Source organism: Peromyscus leucopus, chromosome 3 (genome assembly GCF_004664715.2).
Source record: "Peromyscus leucopus breed LL Stock chromosome 3, UCI_PerLeu_2.1, whole genome shotgun sequence".
Lineage (NCBI taxonomy): Eukaryota > Metazoa > Chordata > Mammalia > Rodentia > Cricetidae > Peromyscus > Peromyscus leucopus.
The window spans coordinates 38,662,344-38,689,342 of NC_051065.1; the positions used below are offsets into that span (position 1 = coordinate 38,662,344).

General features: G+C 40.7%; 1 protein-coding gene across 3 annotated transcripts in view; it reads right to left on the reverse strand.

The window, feature by feature from the left end:
- Window positions 1-516: 516 nt before the first annotated feature.
- Window positions 517-26,999, reverse strand: part of Napepld (N-acyl phosphatidylethanolamine phospholipase D) — a 50,784-nt gene continuing 24,301 nt past the window's right edge. For 2 of the 3 annotated variants that reach the window (XM_028890925.2, XM_037203568.1), the window contains 3 exons: window positions 14,233-14,879; window positions 9,421-9,535; window positions 517-2,896 (listed from right to left, as the gene is read on the reverse strand). In XM_028890925.2, coding sequence (XP_028746758.1) covers window positions 2,762-2,896; window positions 9,421-9,535; window positions 14,233-14,879 — 897 coding nt within the window. In that variant the 3' untranslated portion in view covers window positions 517-2,761. Of the gene's footprint in view, window positions 2,897-8,853; window positions 9,188-9,420; window positions 9,536-14,232; window positions 14,880-26,999 lie in introns of those variants that run through there. The other variant, XM_037203569.1, reaches the window with a different exon arrangement.

A 26,999-nucleotide genomic window follows, 5' to 3' on the forward strand; every position in this document is an offset into this window, starting at 1 on the left:
ACAGGGTTTCTCTGTGTAGCTTTGCGTTTCTGAGCTCATTTAGCAGCTGGCTCGAATACAGAGATCGCTGGCTCTGCTCCAAGTGTGGATTAAGGCGTGCGCACAACGCCGCATAACAATTTTTTAAACCTGCCTTTTTAATAAAAGTGGGTGTTGAAAGGTTGTACAGGAGCTAGGGTGTTTGCAGTTTCTGGGTTTCACAATTCTGGGTCTAGAAGCTCCTTGCCACCCTTATCTCCTCCATCAGTCTGAAGAACCATACTTGCCAGCAGCTAGCTGATTCTGATGTGTCAGGGGGCTGAGTGGGTTGTCACATAGCTACCAAGGAATAGTGAAACATACAAATGGGCTTCTCTTATGCAGATCATAGCATACCAAAGAAGGAACCACCCTCAAAGGCAGTTAGCCATATCAAAGGATTTCTCAGGGATGATACTCATCAAAAAGGAACATGAAATTGACCTAGACGATAGATTAGATAGTATTTACAATGTATGTTAGACTGACAAAAGAGAATACATTTTTCAAAATTTATTTTCACTTTACACATACATCCTTTGAAATGTAGATTAGAAAAATAAAGTGAAAATAGGGTGCTTGTGTTAAAGAGATATGTGATGTACTTCATAATGAATGGGCTTATACAGAGAAAGAAACAAATCATGAGGAAGCCTAGAACAAGGAGGTGGGCCCAGTTCAAGTGACTAGAAAGCAAAGCACCTGGAGAGCCTCAAACAGTGCCTGTGGAGACAAAAGCAATGTTAAGGCCATTCATGGAGAAGTACTTGAGCAAGTTTATCAATGGCTGAAGTAAGAGAAGTTTGAGTATGACAAGATGGCTGCAAGGGTGCCACGTGGAGCACTGTCCCCCAGGCTGCATCCAGAGCCCTACTGTCTGGATACATAGCCATTTGCAGCGGGAGATTACTGAAGCTGATTCTAATGGTATCTTGGGCTTTGGACTCCAAGTCACTGTCACTGTACACACAATATTACAATACACATTTCCCCTTGACTGATATGAATATTTTATATAAAAATATTAAATTCTGATGATCGTTTATATTGGCTACTTCCCTCTAAAGTCAGTCTCCAGTTTGGTGTTTGCAACAAAAACAATGTATTATCAAAAGCATTGCTTGCTTTCCATGTACCTGTCAGTTTCAGACAGTCATATCTTAAAATGTTTTCTCCCTTAGATTTCTAAAGTGCTGTTTAAAAAAAATATATATCACTTTCCCCTCGAGGTAGGTTGACATTGTCCTCTTGTTGTACATAATGAGATCGGGGCTGAACACAAGTCATTTGTTTTGGGGTAATGACAGAAGGGTGAAATTCTGATGAGAGGCCAAGGTGTGGCATGCAAATGCCCATGCAAATACATCAGAGTATTGAGTACTCCCTGCATATTTGATATCTAGAGAAAGTCTACTGTATTTTGTGCCAAGGAAGTTGATTTCATTGGTCTGAGTCAGAAGCACCCTCACTAACACCTGGGCAGCTCACTTCCTGAAGGTTCACAACAAACCTGCGGATGCAGAGGCATACTGGCCAAAGACTCTGGTCAGCAGACACTCAGAAGCTTTAAAAACTACTGTAATTTCACAATGGTTTACTAAAAAGTACAATTGTGCTTATAGGTCATTTAATATAAAAATATATAACACGTCCAAGCCATGTAAAACATACTTATTGTTATATTTGGGGTTAGAGCTTAGAGAACAGGAAAAAGTGTGTGTGTGTGTGTGTGTGTGTGTGTGTGTGTGTGTGTGTGTGTGTGTATGTGTGTGTGTGTGTGTGTGTGTACAGAAAATGGAAAGTAAAAAAAATAAAAATTCTAAGTGCATGATGTATTCACATTTTGGTGTGTGAGATACTTCACTGTAATTACAGTTGTGCTTAGCAGAATGTCTGACTTTGAAATTTAAACTTCCCCTATGTCTCAACCCCACACTGTTCTCTTCTCTGACCATCAGCTTTAAACTTGGGGTGCAGCTCTGTAGATATTGCCCTCTTAGAAACTTAAGATGTGCATGGATGCAGAAGAATGTGAATTGTTAATGCCAAGGAGCTTTTCACTATAGTTGAAATTATAGTTTTATACAATGTATATTTAGCCACAATAAAAAAAATTTAAATGATAATTTAGCCCAAACACCTACATTCTTATGCTTAACAAAATAAATCACTTAACATTTGGCATGTAAGTTAATGTTTCCTCCTGAGACAGGGTCTTAGCTCTGGTTGACCATGAACTTGTAATCTATCTGCCTCATCCTCTGGAGTGCTGGGATTGAAGATATGCATCACCATGACCAGCAGCTCATCCTGACAGTAAAACCTGAAGCGTTTACTCAGCATGTGGAAATCATGTTCATCATTATAATATGAATATAAGAAAGGTGTGTGTGTCTGAAAACTAAGTAGGGCTTTGTAGAAAGCCCTGAATAACAGAAAAAGAAATGAAACTTTTATGTCAGCTTTTTACAACCTCAAAAATTCTACCACCACTAAAATGTAGTGTTTTCATTATATATATAACATATATATATAATGTTTGTGTCATTGGTATTTTTTTAAGTCTACATTGACAGTTCCTTAACCCTCCCTGGACTCTCAGTTTATGTAAATGAGGCTTATCGATTGGCAAGTTACAATGCAAAACAAAACACACACTTGCAGAAGTTGTTTCCGCGAGAAAAATGTCAATATTTGTGAATTTCTTAATCTTCTCTTTTGTTTTCACTGAAAATTTCCATTTTCATGTTTCTTCAAAAGCTTTATCATCAGTATTCAAGTATCTTGATTCTCCATGCTTTAGGACAAAGAAATCTTCACTTTTAAGTCCGTATCTCTCTAGAGCTTCATTCAGTTTCACTGGAGGCTCTAAGTAATGCTGGCAAGTAACAGGAAAAAAATGAAAATATACAGTACAAATACTTGAGGGCTATTTCAAATAAGCACTCAAACTAAAAATAAATTTAAAACACCAAAAGTTGCCTACATACATTCTATTAAATGAACCATTATCAAGTTTGTCTTCTTACACAATTTAAGTCACTAATTATAAAGTCATTAAACTTGTCTACTACAAGAAAGATGTAAGTCCATCCAAATGTCTGTATGTACACTGTGGTGCCTCCTTACATCACACAAAACTGGATCCTGATCTCACACGATACAATTTCAGTGTAGCTGGAATCAATACTAAGAAATGATAATAGAAGATTGGATGATAATGCATTTAAGCATGTGGGACTCTGCATCTGTGTTTGTGTGGACAAGCAAATGTTTTTGGCTGAAGAAAGCTGTTACCCACAAAGCCCCCCATGAACAAACCATGTCAGAAGATGAAGGGGGGCCCAAGAACAGACAATGCAATGCAATCCCAACTCCCTTTATTGCCTTAGTGCTCTGTAATAAAACAACACACAGCATGCTCCAGAATGTTTCTGCACACTTGAATATTTTCTTAAAAAGTTCTAACTGGATTAGCAAGATGGCTTAGTGGACGAAGATACTTGATGCTAAACCTGAGGCCCTGAGTTAGATCCCTAGACCCACTGGTATAAAAGTGGTGGTGCTGCTGGCGCACGCCTTTAATCCCAGCACTGAGGAGACAGAGGCAGGCGGATCTCAGGAGTTTGAGTCCAGCCTGGTCTACAGAGTGAGTTCCAGGATAGCCAGGGCAACACAGAGAAACCCTGTCTCAAAAAAACAAAATAAAACAAAACAAAACAAAAGGATAAAACTGACTTCTACATTCCTGCTATGGTGCACATGCTCCATACACATACACAATGTAAATTATAAAAGTGCAGATCACTTGAATGTAGAATAAAATTATTTATAAAGAAATTTAAAGTATGAAAGTAAACAATTTCATTAGTTATTTACCTTTTTAAATATTTAAAGGGGCTGTGAGAGATAGCTCATAGGTTAAGAGCATGGCTGCTCTTCTAGAGGACCCAGTTCAATTCTTAGCACCCCATGGCTGTTCACAACTGTTTGTAACTCCAATCCCAATGAATCAGGTGCCCTCTTCTGGATTCCTTGGGCACCAGGCACACATGTGGTAGTACACAGACACACATGCAGGAAAAACACTCAAGCACATAAAAACAAATTTAAAAAACCAAACAGAAAACTAGAGAGTCATTGTGATGTGGTAAAAAGAACAAATTAATAAATGTATAGGTACAGCTCCAGAGGTACTAATTAATATTTAATTAAATTAATATTTTTAATTAATTTTAATTAACTTTAATAAATAAATAATATTTGTGTTATTTATTGGAGAATTTCATACAATCTATTTAATCATACTCACTTCCTATTCCCTCCCCCAACTCCTCCCAGGTGCATCCCCTCTCCAGGCCCCATTCCAACTTCATCTTTTTTTTTTTATTTCCCTTTGACCTAAATCTCTATGCTGTATAATAGCTTTTTTAAAAAATTCATTCAAAGGTTTTTGTTTTGTTTTTTGTTGTTGTAACCTAATTAGAAAGGCTGTAACATTTGGAAATTAAAAAAAAAAAACAAAAGTAAATTATGAACTAATGTCAGTGGGGAGTCTGTCTCCCCTTCGATGACACCCATCTCCTATGCATCTACAGAGTATGTCAGGCTAGTGAACAAACAAAAGTCTTTATCCTTGTAATGCAGAGACAGAAAAGGAAATAAGATATCCGAGGAGTCAATATGTTCTGGGAAGAAGAAAGTGCTGGGAATAAGGTTTATTTTAAGTATAATCATCTTGGAGGCCCTTCCACGAAAATACCCTCTAAACACACCCTCGAAGGGCTGGGTTACTCAAGTGATACAGGGGCTCATCAGAGCTGAGGTTTTCACCCCAGACATGATGCTCCCAAGCTACTTTAAAGATGTGGCGATTTGATTCCAACGGAGAAGGTTTTCTATAGTGCTGAGGACTGTAGGGACAGTGTGTGGCAGTGAAGGCTGAGCCGTCTGGGAAGGCGGGAGGGAGGGGGAGACAGCTCCCATGGAAATGTGACTGGAGAAGAGGACCTGGGCTGGAAAGGTGGAAGGAGAACACAAAGTAGGAATGCTAAGGGGACGTGAGAAAGGGAAAGAGTTCTTTCACTAATACCCACTTTATTTTCCCAGTGACTGAGTTAAAACTCTAGACACAACTAATGAATCCACAGAAAAGGCTGCTTGCACAGCAATGACACCCTCCTTCCTCAGCAACATCCCAGACTGAGTAAAACAGCTAATGAACCAAGGATAAAGCCAAAAGCATGTTCTAATACCGCTGAGCCATCTGTACAGCCCCAGGCACATCTCTTTCTTAACTGCCCTCAAAATCTGCCCTTTGTGTTTACTGTTTGCTTCTTAATACTGAGTTGTCTAAATTCTCACTTAACCTTAAATTCTTTTCTGTGGCGTAAGAACCCAGTTACACATAAGTGGAGGTCTCTAGGAGAAACACGGGTTGCCTGGTCAGCGCTAGGCAGCATCTCCTTATCGCAGGCCTGTGAGACAGGCAGGGCTGCTGCTGCCTGCAGCACTCAGTGCTTAGAGGAGAGACAGAGTTAGCGTAGTGAGGACAGATAACCAACGGGATCTCAAAGCCAGGACGCATCTCCTGGGGTTTAAATGTACATGTGGGTTTTGTCCTCCTTGCTTACTACCACAGTTTTGGTTACATTTAAAGGATCACTAACAACATTCAACTAACTGCTAAATAACTCAGGTTTTAACTAAGCCTTATTTATACTGTATTCTTAGAGAGAGCCATTTATTAATGGATGGCAAACAGCAGGAATCTATTGCTTGTCTAATATATATATATATATTATTACATATATATTATGTTATATACCATAACACATATAGCACAAAAATAAATGTAATTAATTTTTAAAATATTTCAAGCCAGGTGGTGGTGGCGGCGGCGGCGGCGGCGGCGGCGGCACACGCCTTTAATCCCAGCACTCAGGAGGCAGAGCCAGGTGGATCTCTGAGTTCGAGGCCAGCCGGGCTACCAAGTGAGTCCCAGGAAAGGCGCAAAGCTACACAGAGAAACCCTGTCTCGAAAAACCAAAAAAAAAAAAAAAAAAAAAAAAAAAAAAATAGATCCTTTTGCTAAGTTCTTATCACCCATGTTTTCCAAGGTTTTGGTCAACAAAGTAGATACACAATCAATCTACACCAATAACTTCTTTGCTAGCTCTAACTTTATAGTGTCAGGCATGATGCCATTAAGGACTTAGTATAGTTTTTATAATGTTGTAGGTGGTAGGAGACCTTCTTTCTTTAATCTATCTACATTTTGCAACATCCGAGTTTTTTCCATCGGTTAATTCTTGGCTATTCTAACCATATAGCCTTTGAATTATGTAAGAAAAGCTTCTGGGTGACTTAGATTTAGTATCTCAGAATCCAAGCACAAAGGAGAAAAAAAAAATGCTCACAGTCACGGAAGCAAACACCTATGGAATATCAAGTCAGTAAGTCAGAAAATACAAGTAAGGAACGAGAGAAGAGCCCCTGAATTCGAGGTCCATCAAATGCCAGGCAGCCAGCCCTGGACAACTGCATTCCTAAAGGGTCAACTGATTAACAATCCACTTTCAACAGAATCTAGTAATGATACAACCCGGTCAGCTAACATGCTAGCTTGTGTGATTACAGAATGCTACATCAAAAATAGGGGTTTATTTTAGAAAATTAGCTATTAATAGACACATACCATGCACATACAGAACTGTAGGGTGCAGTCGAGGTACAGACACCTGTATCCTGCTTATATCATAATGAGCAACTACTTCAAGTGCTTATACAAAGCACCAAATATTTAGAAACTTCAGGCTAAACACGTCTGAAAATCCCATAGACTTTTACACCTTTGTGTTAGTTGAGTAAACTGGTAACTACAAAACAGTCAAAGGAAAAATGCATCTTTATTAAGAGTCTCAGAAAGAAAGATGGAGGTACAGCAAGAACAAATCTCCCTTTGGTGTTTTGTTTTATTTTGAGATTTTTGGTACTGACATATCTGCTGTATTCAAGTAGCCCAGGATGGCTTGCCACTACTTGCGGTCCTCCTGCTGCCACCTCCTGAGACCAACTGGGCATAATTCTTGAAGACTAAACAGTGATGCAGTGGTTTGAATAGAACTGGCCCCCAGAGACTAATGTGTTTGAATGCTTGACCCATTAGGAGGGTGGCCTGCTGGAGTAGGTATGGTCTTGTTGGAGGAAGTATGTCACTATGGGGTGGGCTTTGAGGTCTCATATGCTCAAGCTACACCCAGTGTGGCACATAGTCTCTTTCTGCTGCCTGCAGATCTGCTGTAGAATTCTCAGTTAAACCTTCTCCAGCACCATGTCTGCCTGCACACCACCATGTTTCCCACCACGACAATAATGGACTAAACCTGTAAAACTGTAAGCCAGCCCCAATTAATGCTTCCTTTTACAGACACTTGCATGACCATGGTATCAGTTCACAGCAATAGAAAACCTAACTAAAACAACTGAAATGATTCTTTTTGTTTGTTTGTTTTTTGAGACAGAGTTTCTCTATTTAGCTATGGCTGTCCTAAAAATCGCTCTGTAGAGCAAGCTGGCCTCAAACTCACAGAGATCCATCTGCCTCTCTTTTCCAAGTGCTGGGATTAAAGGTGTGTGCCACCACTGCCTGGATGTGAAATGATTCTTGAAGTCTGAGGTTTTGGTCCTCTCCTAATCTCCCTGTCTAAGGAAAGAGCACTACTGTAGTTAAGAGTTTTTTTTGTCTGGCCCAAAGTTAGGACAACTCTCTCTTACCTGTCAGTCCTGTAGTCACTTAGACCCAACCAAGTAAACACAGAGACTTATATTGTTTATAAACTATATAGCCATGGTAGGCTTCTTGTTAACTGTTTTTATTTCTTAAATTAACCCATTTTTATTAATCTATAAGGTGTCACGTGGCTCGTGGCTTACCGGTACCTTACATCTTTTCATGGCAGTGGCTGGCAGCATTTCTCTCACTTAGCCTTCCACTTCCCAGAATTCCTTTCCTCCCTTGTCCCACCTATACTTCCTCTTGCCTGGCTACTGGCCAATCAGTGTTCCATTCATCAACCAATCTGAGCAACACATTTGACATATAGAACATCCCACAGCACACTACTGTCTGCCCACTCACTCAAGCTGAGTCTTCATGCCTTCTTTTACAAAGGTTTAATAACACACTATATTCCATCTATGGCACTACAGAAAATATGTATGGAACATTCATACATACAAACAGGTAGAAACATTATAAGAAACATCCATCAAACAGCATATGCAAATATGACAGTGTGCCCTTTCCCAAGTCCACACATGTACTTCAGATGAGCACGCCTTCCTCCCAGCTCTGTAGATTTTCATTCATTACTCCATCCCACTTCTAGCAGCATGGTTACCGATCTGCTGCATTACTCACGGTTATTTCAAAATAAGACAGACATTTTAATTAGGAGATAGGGAAATGAGCACTGCATGTATTAGGTAACTGTGGAACAAGCTCTATCTTAGGAAGAGGTCACACTAGAAACAAAGCAGAGTAAGAGGGCTAAAAACACAAGAGGCCCCGGGAGACCGAAGGGTCACCCAGAGCCAAGCAAGGGAAGTTAACTTCTAACCCTTCTCAACGTTGCTTGGGCTTAGATCCAGGAATGAAGAGAAGATTTCATTAGACTTCCTGATTCCAGAACCCATGCCAGCAGAGTTTGGGGATCAGTTCCCAAGGAAGAATCAGCTCTTCTGATCTAGTCTAAATATACCATATTTATGCCAGTATCTGGAGACAGCAACCACTGAATGGAAGAGCTCTCTTCCCCCACTGCCCTCCAAATCACCCACTCCCTGCTGAACAGACTCCTCCCTTCCCCCATGTCTGCTGCCCCCAGACGATGCTCTTCCCTTTCCTCCTCTGGAAATAAGTACCATCCTTCATGCCTGTGGCCAAGTTAAAAATCTCTTTCTTCCATGAGGTGATTCCTGATCCCTCCCTGTCTTTGAGACCAATTTTTCTGTCCCATATTTTAGTACCTCCACCTTCCAGTACACAATGTACGTTCTAGCTTCTACTAGAACATAAGCCATCTGGAGTATGGAGGCACGATGGTTCATTTTCTACACCACACACAGATTTTGGATAAGCAGATGCTTCATTAACTATGAAATCAGCCTAAAAAAAAAAAACAGCACACCGTGGGGGTTTTATTCCTTTTCAAGTATTTTACTAGAAAGTATGCTTTGCCCCTCCAATTTATGTGGTGGTTATGATATGTAGAGTTTGATTCCACAGTGTGGTCTCTGAAAGCCAGGTCACAGAGATACTAAATCCCACCAACAGTCAACACACAATCAAAGCTGAGGTTTGTGTTTGTTTGTTTGTTTGTTTGTTTAAGTAAAACTTACCTCATTAGTTAAGGCAAAAGTTCCCCAGTGAATTGCCACAGATCTCTTCGTTTGAACATCAATGTGAATTCTTACAGCATCTTCTGGGTCAACATGCTGGTATTTCATAAACCACCTGATGAGACACAGCTATTGATTAATTTACTCTTTGCAAATAGCTTAAATTCAAATGGCTATTTAATCTAATCAATATTTAATAGTCTGCATATCTGGAAAGACAGATGTGCAGTTAAAAGCATGTACTACCTTTGCAGACCTGAATTCAGTTCCCGGTTCCCACATCAGGCAGTTCACAATTGCCTGTAACCCCAGCTCCAGGAGATCCAATGTCCTTGTCTGGCCTCCTTGGACATTTACACTCACACACACAAACACACACACACACACACACACACACACACAGTTAAAAATAAAATTTAAAACAAAAGGATTCTTCACAGGACTATGAATGTTTGAAAACTCACTGTGGCTATTCTTATGGCCTCTCCCTAAACCTTCATTTGACTTTATGTCAGTATACCTAGGAATTTCACCAAATCAGCAGTAGATGCAGCAACAAGCAATAGTGTTGTTTCCAACCACTTTTCAGCCATCAAATTCACACGGAACTCATCCAGAAAATTTATAATAAAAAGTTACTCCATGATTTTGATGTTGGGACACCAGCATTAGATTTGTGCAGCCAGAAGTGAGACTCTCAGGGAAGAGACACAAGCAGCGATGAATGAGCCAGGCACTAAGTCTGGAGGCAGGCCAAGACTGTAAGAAAACAAGCAATATGGAGAGACGGCTCTGCTGCCCTTCCTGAAGATCTGAGATCAGTTCCCAGTACCCTCATGGAGTGGCTCAAAATGGCTTATAACTCCAGCTCTAAGGGAGCTAACACCCTCTTCTATTATGGGCACCCAAACACATGGCATTCACTCACACAGACACACAAATACCCATAATATTAAAAGTGAAATCTTATGCCAGGCATGATAGCGCATGCCTTTAATCCCAGCACTTAGGAGGGAGAGGCAGGCAGATCTCTGAGTTGGAGGCCAGCCTGGTCTACCAGGATACCCAGAGATACACAGAGAAATGCTACCTCAAAAAAAATCATAAACAAATAAATAATAAATAAAATCTCAAAATATATATGTAAACAAATAAACAAGATTCTAAACAGAAGCAAAATCCATGCACAGTTGGTAAAACCATTTCCCCTTAGTCCACTTTTCTCTGGGGGCAAAAAAGCAAAACTCTTATCTCATGTGTAAAAATTGCTAAAAAGTGAGGTTCAAGCTTTATTTCATATTTATTTTGATTTTTACTGATGCTGTATTTTAAAATATGACTTATTATTTTACTCTGCAATTTTACGGATGAATCAAAGAAATATAATAATGGGTAAAGAATTGGAAACCATGTCGGGTGGTGGTGGTACATGCCTTTAATCCCAGCACTCAGCAGGCAGAGGCAGGAGGACTGCTGTGAGTTCAAGACCAGCATGGTCTACAAACGAGTTCCAGGACAGCCAGGGCTATAAAAAAAAAAAAAAGAATTGGAAAACAAACCAGTTACAGTAGAACACACCATCAGGATATCCCACAGGCACGAAAACACACCAGTTACAGTAGAACACACCACACACCATAAGGATATCCCACAGGCACTAACCAAATGGAAAGCAAGCCAAGAGTTAGTGTAAAGCCAGGTGCTATGGCACACACACCTATAACCCTTCCACTCCACACAGGAGGATCCTAAACTCATGGCTAGACTACAATATCATGACTTTTTCTCAAAAATAAATAGTATACAGTGTAAAGTATTTAAAGATAAGGGGGGAAAAGTCCCACTGCCAGTCAAGGTATTTTATTTAAAACACCATAAAACTGAACAAGTGACTACAGATAGCAAAGTCCTGGAAGACTGACTAACACCTTGGAGCCCCCCAGGCTCCAGAAGGAGAGCCTGAGTCCTGACTCGTGCAGGGGTTGGAAAGCCTTTGGAAAGGACTCTCAAATCCCTGAGCTTCTACTTCCATGTCTGTGAAGTATAAACTTTGATCCAGACAGTTTGTGAAAACATTAAATGCAGCACCTATTCGTAGACCCCTCACACAAATTAATTATTATTAACAAAACATGTTAATTATTATTAACAAAACATGTTAATTATTATTAACAAAACATGACCTTCAGAAAAAAATGAATTATTTTTTATGCAAAGGATGCACACGTTTTACTTTCCAAGCCACTGGTTTAGCTGAGGAGAAACATTTCTTCATATTCTTTGCATCTTAGTCTGCCACTACCTAGCAATACTAGAAAGACTAAGGGGTATGGGCTGTACCCAGGTGTTCTGCCCTTTCCGGAACTCATCACCTAGAGTTCATCCATCTACAACAACAAAAGGGTGATTTGACTGTCTTCTGGAAACCCCAAAACAAAACCACTGTGCTCAGAAGAGACTACAGCAGCAGTGTTCTACCTATGTCCTGACAATCAGGAGCCAAGGCAGAACGGAAACAGTCTTGGTGTGTCCCCTCGTCTAACAGTCCTTTTGCAAATGCTACTTCTTTTCTAACTTCTATTTACCTGAAATAAATTTACTTTTTTTTTTTTACTCTAGCCATTACAATGAAAATGTCAGTGCTAAGGTTGACAGACCACTTGACCCAGCTGGTTCAGGGCTCCGGACTCAATCCCCAGCACTGTAAGTGGAAAGTAAATGCTAAACTCCAGCTACGTCTGGGGATGAGAGACCCCAGAAGCAGGAATCAAATATTCCCAGCACACAACTGAAAGCCATTTTTCACTATAATCAGCTTACATGTGTACAGGATTCCTAAGTTTTATTTTATTTATAAATCAGCTAGGATCAACAAAACAAAACCAGATTCTACAGTCCATGTGAACTACATTTAATGCTCTTAAAGCAAGCCATGGCCCCACCCCCAGACGAAGGCACTGTAGAGAAGGGGCAAGGCTGTGGCCATGCAGTTTGTGCCGTCACCACAGACACAGACATTAAACATGGGATGCCACCCATGAAGGCTTGTTTGTATAACAGTAAAGAGATACTCTTTATGTAGGGAGTAAAAGTCAACACCATGTGAAAATGATTTGTGACCATTTTTTAAAGCCATGTCAATTGATATTTTCAGGAGTTTCATGAGAACTAGAATAATTTGAATGGAAAATGTAAAATTTAAACACTAATACTGACTTACAATAATTTCTGTTGTGGTCTGTAATGGTGGTGGCTTTTTGGAACAGATTCTCCTGCCTCAACTTCTCAGTTTTGGGGTTAGAGGCATGTGCTGCCTCATCTGGCAAGTTATGATAGTTTCAATAATTACTAAGAACCCAAAACAGGTAAAAGTATCTAAACGCACCCACAACAAGGAAATAAGTAAAGCTAAATAAATAAATAAAAGAATAAGAATAAGAAAAATGGTTTGGTGAACTTAAAGGTTAACAAATGAATTTGACAGGGATGGGGATATAGCTCTGTGATGCCTCAGGCCCTGGATTCAATCCCCAGTTACAAGAAAGAAAGAAGGAAAACTGATGAATGAATGGATAGATACAGGGTGAAAACAAAAAACTGGATTTACCCAATCTGTCACCATGTGTACAAACAGCTACGTAAGTAAGTCTAAGCTCTGTTGAGATTATATATACTGCTTGTATTTGAGATTCAATGCTTGTAGGGTTGCCTAATAACAAACATGTATGTGCATGCTGTGAAAAGTAAAGCAAAACCTGGTATGTGTTCATGTATGTGCACATGTGTGTGTGGGCATGTGCAGCCCAGAGGTCAACATCAGGTGTTTCTCCCTATCACTCTCCACCTTTTTAAGAAACAAAAATGACTACATTCATTCTTTGCCTGTGACACACACAAGTGGGTGAAGAGAACTTGAGTGTAGGTGGATTCTCTGCTTCAAACTTGCAGGTCCTAGGGATCAAACTTGGGTCTGCTTACCCTGAATAGGAGGTGCCCCGCCACTCCATTTCACCAGCCCTCCCTCCACCTTGTTTTAAAGACAGCTTCTCTCACTGAACCTGGACCTCATTGATTGGCTACACTGTCTGACCAGTGAACACCCAGGATCCTCCCATCTGCCTCCCCAGCTCTGGAATTACAGGAATGTGCTGTCAAGCAGGGTTTTTTAATGTGGGTTCTGAGGAACCAAATCTGCACCTCCATGCTTGCATAAGCACTCATTTTATTACCAGTAAGCCAACTTCCTAGACCACTTTATTACAATCAGTTTTGCTTCACTTGTACATCTGTTTGACTGAGTTCTTCTGGGTCTTCAGTGACAGTGTGGCCCTTAACTGCTCTCAAAATAGGTGAGGAGCACACAGTGGTGAGAGCATGTCAGGACCAGATTCTTCGTCCACATCACACAGACTATGGGCCAACTCCTTGCTTTCTCGATCTGCTAAACAGAAAATCTGCAGGACAGGGATTGGAAATTCCCAATCACAGAGTCAAAGCCAGTCATCTGCAGAAGAATCATCCATGTGAAGAGGAAGAATAAAAGTTGGTTCTAGGTACTGGCTAGTAAGCAGGAAGGTATGTGGGCTCTGGCAAGAATCTAGAAATTGTTTTGTTTTTTTTCCCCCGGTTAGTTTCAAACTCACAGAGATTAAAGGTGTGAGCCACCACCGCCCAGCTGAATTCTTTACACCTTAATATAAAATTAAATTTGAATCTAACTTCAACCTCCATCAATGTGTATCAAGCCCACCACTAAAATCACAAATTATATAGCATCAAGAATCATAACGTGTGAAGTACACATTTACAAACCTTGGTTCATAAGCTCCAATGGGAATAGCTGCAAGGTCAAAGGGACCAAACCTCTTTCCTATCTCTTCAAAAGCAGGGCAGTAACCAGTATCCCCAGTGAAGAAGAATCGATTCCAAGGCCCCAACACAGACCAACTGCCCCACAGAACCTTGTTGTCATCCATGAGGGTCCTTTTACACCAGTGTTGGGAAGGCGTGAAGACAAAAGTGACCTTATCATGGCCAGGGACGCAATTCTCCTCCCACCAGTCCAGCTCAATCACGTTCTCACAGCCACATTTCTGCATCCAGTCGAGAAGACCCAAAGGCACAAACCATCTCAACTCACTGCCAAATCGCTCATTCAAAGCGAGGACAGAGCCATAGTCCAGGTGGTCATAGTGGTTGTGACTAATAAGGACAGCATCGATTCTGGGAAGTTCACTTATTGTACACGGGGGACGGCGAAATCGCTTTGGACCCATGTACTGTGAGGGAGAAGCGCGGGAGCTGAACATGGGGTCTGTAAGGAATATGAGCTCATCCATTTCCACCATCAGCGTTGCGTGTCCCAGCCATGTGACTCTTAAGCCAGCCTCTCGCACTCCAGCTTCTTCAGGGTCACTGATAAAATACGGCTTAAGCACTGGGAGTTCTTTGTCAAGTTCCTGTATATATAAAGAGGGAAAAGGCAGTATTTAGGAGGTGGAAAGGCATTATATCATCACAGAAAACACTGTGACCTGCATTTCAGTGAGGAGCTATTTGGGAATAACTAAAGTCATCCAGTACACCTGCCACTGCTGCGCTTCCCTGAAACAGGTGCACTCGCTTCCTTCTGGATGGGACTTAATCACCACAGGTTAGTAATCTGCTTAGTCCTGAATGCAAGAGGGGAGGAAAACCCAGTGGAAAACCCTCGGTCCCGCTCAGTTTGTATGTTAACGGCTGTCTTCAGAAACGCCAGCAGCAGACTGTCATACACACAGTCACTCTGCTGCTGTCCCCTCCCTGAGCTGATGGTGTATTTGCTGCCTAAAGACAGCCTCAGAAGCAGGCCAGTCCTTGGAACTCACAAGGTAAGCGGCCAGCAACTGACATTTAACACTTGGATCTTATATACCTCACTTTCTGAGCACATAAAATTCAAAGCAAAACACTATAATGATTCCTGGGGGCGGATCACATTCATAAATGATTCTCCTCATTCCTACCTTTACAAGGCAGGCTGACACAATAGGGCAAAGGCAGGAGACAATGGTGAAGGAAAGCTAAGAAGTCACGGAGAGTCTGAATGAGAAGGCCTGGCCAGGAGAGGAAAGGCAGAGGATCGCAGTGATGGCTCTTAAGCCCTCCAAGCTCAAGTTCCCATCTGGAAGATGGGTACAACAATCTGCATTGCCATGAGAACTGAATTAGAAATGGCTAGCTCATAATACATGCTCTGTAAGTATTCCAATGAAGACAGCATGTCCCAACCCTGATGACCAAGTATGCACCAGGATTGTCAATTTCTTGTATTTCTGCACAGCCAGTAACCTATACTTAAGATCCTAAGCAGCAGCTAGACACATCAAAGTACTCATGACTGTTCAGCTGTCTCCGTGCCCACTCCATCCATATACAAGAGTCATAACAGTCCTCAACAGTATACCAACACAGACATGGTAGGTAGCACTTGGGAAGCAGAGGAAGAAAAACCAAGAGTTCAAGGCTATCCTGGGTTTATATAGTAAGATCTGTCTATAAATAAATAATCCAACAAAAACAGTGTGCCTATGGTTAAGATATAACTCCTTCTCTGCTGTAAAGTGTTCACTGCTCTCTACTCCCTGACAAACCCCATCTCAGTCCCTTGCCCAACAGTAAGTAAGGATGCCCAGTCCTCTCCAGCTGTGCTTCATGCTATTGACTGCCATACACACACTCTCTATCACATACTCAGGAAAATACTTCCCATTCCTGGACCGAGTTTCAGAACTCTGCATGATTCTGACCCATTTTTCAGATTGCCTTCACCCTCTCAGACCTTGGAGACTATAATTAAATTGTGCATCCTCCAGGGCCACCCCACCCCCAAGTCTCTGCAGATGGAATCCCTCCCTACAACTCCTGGACATGTATGCTTCTATGAACACAAGGCTCCCACAGATATTCTGGTCTAAAATTAGACGATATCTCTTGTCTTATGCAGCTTGGAATCATTCTAAGTGCTTTGCCCAGTGCTTGCAACTGAGAACATGATCAATAAAAAATTTTGGATAAATTAATAAAAAAAATGATGTTAGTTTTTTTTTCAATCAATTCTCAAATTTTACAATTAGGGTTAGAAAAAAAAGTCACATTGTAAATTTACCAAGAATTAAGAAGAAAATTAAAAAGATAGAGGCAAAAGAAGAAGAGAAGTAGGGTGCTTGAGAGATGGCTCAGCAGTTAAGGGCACTTCCTGAACTTTCAGAGGACCTGGGTTCTATTCCCAGTGCCCACATTAGGCTGCTCACAACCACCCACAACTCCAGGAGATCCAATACCCTCTTCTAGCCTCTTCAGGCACTTACAAGCATGTGGTCCACATACTCAGGCACAAACATTCACATAAAATAAACAAGGTTTTTAAGAAAGGAAAGAAATGAATGTAAATTTAACATAATGTAATTATGTGTTAGGTATAATAGTAGTCATACAATAATAATGATGACAAAATATCATATATCAAGTACTTTACTAAAATATAGCATAAAATAGCATTAGCAATAGCTACCATTTATATAGATTTTTACCATTTGGACATTGTACTAATTCACAAAAAAATTTAGATTTAACACAGATCAAAACACCAAAGGTAAAAACTCCTTCCATCTTACAGATGAAAAAGCAGAGAGTTATAGAGTTACCTTTACACAGGTCAGCCAGCTGGTCTCTTGTAGCTAGAGTTTTCCTGCCTGGCCCACAGTCAGGACAAATCTCTCCTACCCACCAGTCCCACAGCCGCTCAGACCCAACCAAGTAAACACACAGAGACTTATATTGCTTACAAACTGTATGGCTATGGCAGGCTTCTTGCTAACTGTTCTTATATCTTAAATTAACCCATTTCTATTAATCTATAAGTTGCCACATGGCTTGTGGCTTATCAATATCTTACATGTTGGTACTCATGGTGGCGGCTGGAAGCGTCTCCTCCTCTCTGCTAGTCCCGTCTATACTTCCTGCCTGGCACAGCACTCCCCCCTTTTTTTTTTCAAAAAGGAAGGCTTTAAATTTCACATAGTAAAATTATAGATAACAAAACAATTATCAAGCCAGAATTATAGTTACGAGAGACATACAGGCCCTGCGGCAGCCGGCAGAGACATACAGGCCGACAGAGGCCCACAGAGACAGACAGGCCTGGCGGCAGCGACAAACAAACACAAGTAGGCCTGGCGGCGGTGGCTGACAGAGACATACAGGTCCGGCGGGGGCCGGCAGAGACATACAGGCCCAACGGCGGCGACAAGCAGAGGCAGGTAGACCCGCAGCGGCGGCCGGCAGAGGTAGACTGGCCTGGCAGAGGCAGGCAGGCCTGGTGCAGAGGCAGGCAGGGCCAGGAGGCGGCGGGCCAAAACACAGTCACAATAAAGACCAGAAATAGAGCTATTACCCGCTGAAGAGCTAGTGAAAACAAACTCTTAATCAAAAGCTTGGAACAGGAACGCCTCTAACCCCAACACCCAGGGAAGAAGCTATCTCTGTGGGACGGAACTAGAACGAATCTGAACACTCCGTCTGAGGACAACCCAGGGCCCAGCTGCTGATCCTGCAAAACCCAACAACTTGGAGGTGTTGGTAAGACTACCCTGCTCAGCTGAAATCTATCCGAGAGAGGATTCAGATCCCTACAGTTTGAAGTCTGAAGAAACAAGATCAGCTAAGGAGTTGATGAATGAACAAAACGTGACCTGGGAACACAGAAGAAGGTGCTGCCCAGCCACAAAACCAGATCACCAGAATCATAAGTATATACTTCACCGACTGAGATCAGCTGCTCCTGAAGAAACAGCCCAATAGCACCAATTTAACCAAGAACTCCTAGTGAGCCAAGACTAAAAATTAGAACAAGAGAGGCACTCTCAGACACAGACACCACCTGCACCGAGCAGAGGAAGAGAGAAGTAGACACCAGTGCAAAACTACAGGCAACAACATAAAGACCTATATGGCAACATCAGAACCCAGTGATTCTACACCTGCAAGACCTGAACATGCCAAGACAGAAGAAACAGAAGAAATCAACCCTAAAAATGACTTTAAGAAGATGATAGAGGCCCTTAAAGAAGAAATAAAAAATTCCCTTAAAGAGGAAATAAAAACTTCCCTTAAAGAGGAAATGAAAAACTCCATTAAAGAGGAAATAAAAAACTCCCTTAAAGAAATGGAAGAAGAAAACGAACAAAAAATGGGAAGAAAGCCAAGAAAAAGCAATTAAACAGATGAAAGAAACATTCCAAAATCTGAAAAATGAATTTGAGACAATAAAGAAAACACATGCTGAGGGAATGCTGGAAATAGAAATCCTGACTAAACAAACAGGAACTACAGAAAAAAGCATAACCAACCGATTGCAAGAGATGGAACAGAGAATCTCTGATACTGAAGACACAATAGAGAAAATAGATTCATCAGTCAAAGAAAACACTAAAGACAAAAAAGTCGTAACACAAAATGTCCAAGAAATTTGGGACACCATGAAAAGACCAAACCTAAGAATAATAGGGATAGAAGAAGGAGAAGAATACCAACTCAAAGGCACAGAAAATATATTCAACAAAATCATAGAAGAAAACTTTCCTAACCTAAAGAAAGAAATACCTATGAAGATACAAGAAGCTTACAGAACACTGAATAGGCTGGATCAAAAAAAAAGTCCCCTCGCCACATAATAATCAAAACACTAAACACACAGAACAAAGAAAAAGTATTAAGAGCCGCAAAGGAAAAAGACTAAGTAACATATAAAGGCAAACCCATCAGAATAACACCAGACTACTCAATAGAGACTATGAAAGCTAGAAGATCATAGACAAATCTCATGCAGACACTAAGAGACCACGGATGCCAACCCAGACTATTATACCCAGCAAAACTCTCAATCACCATAGGTGGAGTAAACAAAACATTCCGGGATAAAACCAGATTTAATCAATACCTGTCCACAAACCCAGCCCTACAGAAAGCACTAGAAGGGAAAATCCAACCCAAAGAAGCTAAACACATTCATGAAAAATCAAGCAATAGATAATCCCACACCAACATACACCAAAGAAAGACAACACAACACAACCACAAAAAAATAACAGGAATTAATAATCACTGGTCATTAATATCCATCAATATCAATGGTCTCAACTCACCTATAAAAAGACACAGGCTAACAGAATGGATAAGAAAACAGGACCCATCCATCTGCTGCATACAAGAAACACACCTTAACTACAAAGACAGACACTACCTCCGAGTAAAAGGCTGGGAAAAGGCTTTCCAAGCAAATGGACCTAAGAAACAAGCTGGTGTAGCTATCCTAGTATCTAATAAAATAGACTTCAAACTAAAATCAATCAAAAGAGATCAGGATGACATTACGTATTTATCACGGGAAAAATCCACCAAGATGAAGTCTCGATTCTAAACATTTATGCTCCAAATACAAAAGCACCCACATTCATAAAAGAAACACTACTAAAGTTTAAAACACACATCAAACCCCACACATTAGTAGTGGGAGATTTTAACACACCACTCTCACCAAAAGACAGATCTACCAGACTGAAACTTAACAAAGAAATAAAGGACCTAACAGATGTTAAGACTCAAATGGACCTAATAGATATCTATGGAACATTCCATCCTAACACAAAAGAAAATACCTTCTTCTCAGCACCCCATGGAACCTTCTCAAAAATTGACCACATGCTTGGACACAAAACAAATCTCAACAGATACAAAAAAACTGGAATAACCTCCTGTATCTTATCAGACCACCATGCCTTAAAGTTAGACCTCAACAACAACAAAAATTATAGAAAACCCACAAACTCATGGAAACTGAATAATGCCCACCTGAAACATCAATGGGTCAAGGAAGAAATAAAGAAATTAAAGATTTCCTAAAATTCAATGAAAATAAAAGTACAACATACCCAAACTTATGGGACACTATGAAAGCAGTGCTAAGAGGAAAATGCATAGCTCTAAATGCATACATAAAGAAGATGGAGCGAGCCGGGCGTGTGGGCACGCCTTAATCCAGCACTCGGAGCAGAGCCAGCGATCTCTGTATTCGAGCCAGCTGGCTACCAAGTGAGCCAGGAAAGCGCAAAGCTACACAGAGAAACCTGTCTCGAAAAAACCAAAAAAAAAAAAAAAAGAAGAAGATGGAGCAATCCCATACCAATGAATTAACAGCACAACTGAAAGCTCTAGAACGAAAAGAAACAAACTCACCCAGGAGAAATAGACGCCAGGAAATAATCAAATTGAGGTCTGAAATCAACAAAATAGAAAACAAGAGAACAATACAAAAAATCAATGAAACAAAGAGTTGGTTCTTTGAAAAAATCAACAAGATAAACAAGCCCCTAGCCAAATTAACCACAAGGCAAAGAGAGAGCACCAAAATTCACAAAATCAGAAATGAAAAGGGAGACATAACAACAGACAACGAGGAAATCCAGAGAATCATCAGATCATACTTCAAAAACCTGTACTCCACAAAAATGGAAAACCAGGAAGAAATGGACAATTTTCTGGATAAATACCACATACCAAAATTAAATCAAGACCAGATAAACCATTTAAATAGACCAATAACCCCTAAAGAAATAGAAACAGTCATCAAAAGTCTCCCAACTAAAAAAAGCCCAGGACCAGATGGTTTCAGTGCAGAATTCTACCAGACTTTGAAAGAAGAACTAATACCAATACTCTTCAAAGTGTTCCACACAATAGAAACAGAAGGAACACTACCAAACACTTTTTATGAGGCTACAATTACCCTGATACCCAAACCACACAAAGATGCACCAAAGAAGGAGAACTACAGACCAATCTCCCTCATGAACATTGATGCAAAAATACTCAACAAAATATTGGCAAACCAAATCCAAGAATACATCAAAACAATCATCCATCACAACCAAGTAGGATTCATCCCAGGGATGCAAGGATGGTTCAACATATGAAAACCAGTCAATGTAATACACCATATAAACAAAATGAAAGAAAAAAAAACCATATGATCATCTCCTTAGATGCTGAAAAAGCCTTTGACAAAATCCAACACCCCTTCATGATAAAGGTCTTAGAAAGATCAGGAATACAAGGAACATTTCTAAACATAATAAAAGCAATTTATAGCAAGCCAACAGCAAACATCAAATTGAATGGAGAGAAACTCAAAGCAATACCACTAAATTCAGGAACAAGACAAGGCTGTCCACTCTCCCCATATTTATTCAATATAGTACTAGAAGTTCTAGCTAGAGCAATAAGACAACAAAAGGAGATCAAAGGGATACAAATTGGCAAGGAAGAAGTCAAACTTTCACTATTTGCAGATGATATGATAGTATACATAAGTGACCCCAAAAACTCTACTAGGGAACTCCTACAGCTGATAAACTCCTTCAGTAAAGTGGCAGGATACAAGATCAACTCAAAAAAATCAGTAGCCCTCCTATACACAAATGATAAAGGGGCTGAGAAAGAAGTCAGAGAAACATCACCCTTTACAATAGCCACAAATAATATAAAATACCTTGGGATAACACTAACTAAACAAGTGAAGGACCTTTTTGATAAGAACTTTAAATCTCTAAAGAAAGAAATTGAAGAAGATATCAGAAAATGGAAGGCTCTACCATGCCCATGGATAGGTAGGATTAACATAGTAAAAATGGCAATCTTACCAAAAGCAATCTACAGATTCAATGCAATCCCCATCAAAATACCAACACAATTCTTCACAGACTTGGAAAGAAAAATACTGAACTTCATATGGAAAAACAAAAGACCCAGGAGAGCTAAAAGAATCCTATATGATAAAGCAACCTCTGGAGGCATCACCATCCCTGACCTCAAACTCTACTATAAAGCTATAGTAATAAAAACAGCTTGGTACTGGTATAAAAACTGACATACGTACCAATGGAATCAAATTGAAGACCCTGACATTAATCCATGCACATATGAACACCTGGTTTTTGACAAAGGAGCCAAAACTATACAATGGAAAAAAGAAAGTATCTTCAACAAATGGTGCTGGCATAACTGGATGTCAATATGTAAAAGATTACAAATAGATCCATATCTGTCACCATGCACAAAACTCAAGTCCAAGTGGATCAAAGACCTGAACATAAATCAGTTACACTAAACTTAATAGAAAAGAAAGTAGGAAGCACTCTTGAACGCATTGGCACCAGAGACCATTTCCTAATGCTCAGCACAGACCCTGAGCACAACAATTAATAAATGGGACCTCTCGAAATTGAGAAGCTTTTGCAGGGCAAAAGACACAGTCAATAAGACAAAAAGACAGCCAACAGACTGGGAAAAGATCTTCACCAACCCCACATCTGACAGAGGATTGATCTCCACAGTATATAAAGAACTCAAGAAACTAGATATCAAAATACTGAACAGTCCAATTAAAAATGGGCTAAAGAGCTAAACAGAGAATTCACAAAACAAGAACTACAAATGGCTGAAAGACATTTAAAGAAATGCTCAACATCCTTAATCATCAGAGAAATGCAAATCAAAATGACTCTGAGATACCACCTTACACCTGTCAGAATGGCTATGATCAAAAACACCAATGACAGCCAATGTTGGAGAGGATGTGGAGCAAAGGGAACACTCCTCCACTGTTGGTGGGAATGTAAACTTGTACAACCATTGGGAAATCAGTATGGCGGTTTCTCAGAAAATTAGGAATCGAACTACCTCAAGACCCAGCCATCCCACTCTTGGGCATATACCCAAGGAATGCTGATTCATACCATAAAGATACATCCTCAGCTATGTTTATAGCAGCACTATTTGTAATAGCCAGAACCTGGAATCAACCTAGATGCCCGTCAACGGAAGAATGGATGGAAAAAATGTGGTACATATACACAATGGACTACTACTCAGCAGAGAAAAACAATGAAAGCATGAAATTTGCAGGCAAATGGATAGAACTAGAAAAAATCATCCTGAGTGAGGTAACCCAAACCCAGAAAGACAGTCATGGTATGTACTCGCTCATAAGTGGATTCTATCGAAAAAAAAAAAAAATAAAAAATAAAAAAAATAAAAAAAAAAATAAGTGGATTCTAGATATAAAATAAAGAACAATCAGACCACACACAACCCATAGAACCATAGAGGCTATATATATATAGCATGGAGGTCCCTAGGACGACTGTGGCTTATAATAAATTTTGGTTTTACTCAATTATTGAAAAAAAAATAGGCAAACGAATGGAAACACATGAACTATGAACCAAAGGCTGAGGGGTCCCCAGCTAGATCAGGCCTCTGAATAGGTGAGACAGTTGATTGGCTTGATCAGTTTGGGAGGCAACTAGGCAGTGGGACCAAGTCCTGTGCTCATTGCATGAGTTGGCTGTTTGAAACCTGGAGCTTATGCAGGGATACTTGGCTTAGTCTGGGAGGAAGGGCCTGGACTGAGTTTACCAGATTGATTGCAGTCCTCGGGGGAGGATTTGCCCTGGAGGAGGTGGGAATGGGGGGTAGGCTGGGGGTAAGGGGAGGGTGTGGGAGGGGGGAGAATAGGGGAACCCGTGTCTGATATGTAGAACTGAATGGTATTGTAAAATAAAATAAAAAGAACTAAGCCTTAGTTCCTGCCTCTTGAAGCAGTTTCTGAGGAAGCCATGAACAAAGGACAATCAATCTTCAACACCTTTGACAGCAGGGACAAGGGAGATAGCACATACCAAGCCTGGACCACTGAGCCAGCCCCACAGTCAGCAGCTCAAGGTAATAACCAAATAAGAACAAAGCCTGGGACTTGTCCAGGCCTGCCCAAAAATGGAAAAGCTATAGCCTTAACCAGCCCAGTTAGCCCTAGCCAATAGAATGTACTAATATGATTGCCACTTGATTAAGCCAATCATATCCAAGATGACCTAACTGCCCTACAAACTCTTAGCTCCTCTTAAAAGGAGCTTGCGAGCTTCTCCTGGAGTCATCACATTTTGCCTTTGTGTAAGATGGTCAGCCCCAGAATGCCAGAATACTAAATGCTCTTACTGATTCTATATGTGGATGGTGGTCTTTTGTGGGACTTCTCCAGGACTCTTAACATCTAATATGCAAAGTGTTGCCAATAAAGCTTTTTGGGTGGTGCATACCTTTAATCCTAGCACTTAAGAGGCAATGGCAGGAAGATATCTGGGGGTTTGAGGTTAGCATAGTCTACAGAGTGAGTTCTAGGATAGCCAGGACCACACAGAGAAATCCTGTCTACAAAACAAAACAAACAAAAGATAGTGAATTGAGATCTGAACACTTTTCTTTGTTGTGGTAGCTTGAATGAAATGTCATCCATAGGTTCAGGTGTCTGAACACTTGGTTCCCAGATGGTGGCACTATTTGGGTAGGTTTAGGAGATGTGGCCTTGCTGAAGGGAGTGTGTCTCTGGAAGTGGGCTTTGAAGTTTCAAAGCCAGGCATTCCTAGTTCTCTCTCTCTCTGCTTCCTGCCTGTAGTTGACAATGTAAGCTCTCAGGTGTTCCTGCGGCCAAGCCTGCCTGCGACCATGTTTCTCCACTATGATGGAACCTCTGGAACCACAGGCCCAAACAAACCTGTCCTTGTGTAAGCTGCCTGGTCCTGGTGCTGTATCACAGCAAAACAGCAGCTGACACATCTGCGTACCATTCTGCATGCTCAGCTTCTTCTCACTACAAAGTAAGCTTATCTTCACGGATTTACTCTTTGGCAGCTTCCTCAGGAACTCAAACAACATAACCTACTACTGAACAACAAAAAAGAAAAAAATCAGGGATTTGGGGAGAAAACTGCATTGGTAAAGCACCTGCTACACAAGTGTGAAATCTGAGTTCAGATCCCACCATCCACAAGGAAGTTGGGCATGGCATAGCTGTAACCCCAGCACTATATGGGAGAAAGGGGGATTCCTGAAGCTCACTAGCCAGCCAGCCTACCAAAGCAGGCTCAAGGATAAAAACTAAGGTAGATATCCAATGTCAATCTCCGGCCTCCACACACATATGCATATATGCAGACACACAGGTACACAGTCAAGTGACACAGAAAAGGAAGGAATGTTTTATAAACATTCTATCCCAATCACCAGAGTTTGAAAAAACATGTGGAAGAGGAGGGAGAGAGGAAAGGGATTCTTCATTTCTTAAAGAAAGTAAGGTTTGTTTGTTGGTTTGTTTGTTGGGCTAGATTACGATTGTCTTGGCTAATTTTCCTTCATGAAAACTGCAAAAGGAAAAATCATAAGGCCCATAATTAAAAAGCAGATTAGTTAATGCTTTGCTTTTCTTGAGAAAAGAGAAAAATCCAAATGTTTGCTGTGCCAGGTTATGTTCATCTTCAGTGAGTTGATGCTGAGTACACTGTCTTTCTTACTGCCATGACAAAACACCATGACCAAAGCAACTTAAAGAAGAAAGAGTTTATTGGGCTTGCAGTGTTCAGAGGGTGAGTCCATGACCATCATGGAGAGCATGGCAGCAGATAGGCAGGAGTGACATCGGAGCAGTAACTGAGAGTTTACATCCTGATCAGCAAGATTAAGACAGAGATGGAGAGATAACTGGAAATGGCTGAGCTTTTAAAACCTCAAAGCTCTCCTCCAGTAGCACACCTCCTCCAACAAGGCCATAACTCCCACTCCTTCCCAAACAGTTCCTACTGTGGAATAATGCTCTTGTACATTATAAAGATTTATCACTCAAAGTGGTTTAATAAAATGTTAATTGGCCTATAGCCAGACAGGAAGTGTAGGTGGGGCAACCAAACTAAGAATGCAGGGAAGAGGAAGGAAAGAGTCAGGAGTCACCAGCCAGACACACAGGAAGCAAGATGAAAATGCCACACTGAGAAAAGGTACCAAGCTATGTGGCTAAACATAGATAAGAACTGTGGGTTAATTTAAGTATAAGAGCTGATTAGTAATAAGCCTGAGCTACCAGCTGAGCATTTATAATTAATATAAGTCTCTGAGTGATTATTTGGAAGCCCACTGTGGGACAGGGCAGGACACAGAAAAGCTTCTCACTTCAAGTTCCACTAACTGGGGACAAAGCATTTAAATATATTGAACCTATGGGAGCTATTCTCATTCAAACCAGCACATACACTATGTGAGTTAATACTGTGACAAGTATTTCTGTCATCTTAGTGGTAAACAGACCACAGCAGAGAGGGGGCACTAAACTTGCAGCTCATACAACAGATAGGTGCTCTACTAAAGCAGTCAGGTCTTCCTCACTTAAGTCACTTCTTTTCACTAAACCTTTACCTCCTTGGAATAAATTATATTAACTCACATTAAAAGTAAATAAAATGTTACACTGAAATTGTGCTTTCAGGTCAAATTATCTACTCTCCCATCCTCCCCAAGACTACAACATAGTCATTGTGAGGTCTACAGATGTCTTTGATCCTGGGCGGTGGCAATAAGCTGCAGGTTGTTTTGAAAGGAGTACAAATCACCAAGTGATTTGGCGATTGTTGGTGAAAGAAAATACTGTTCTCATC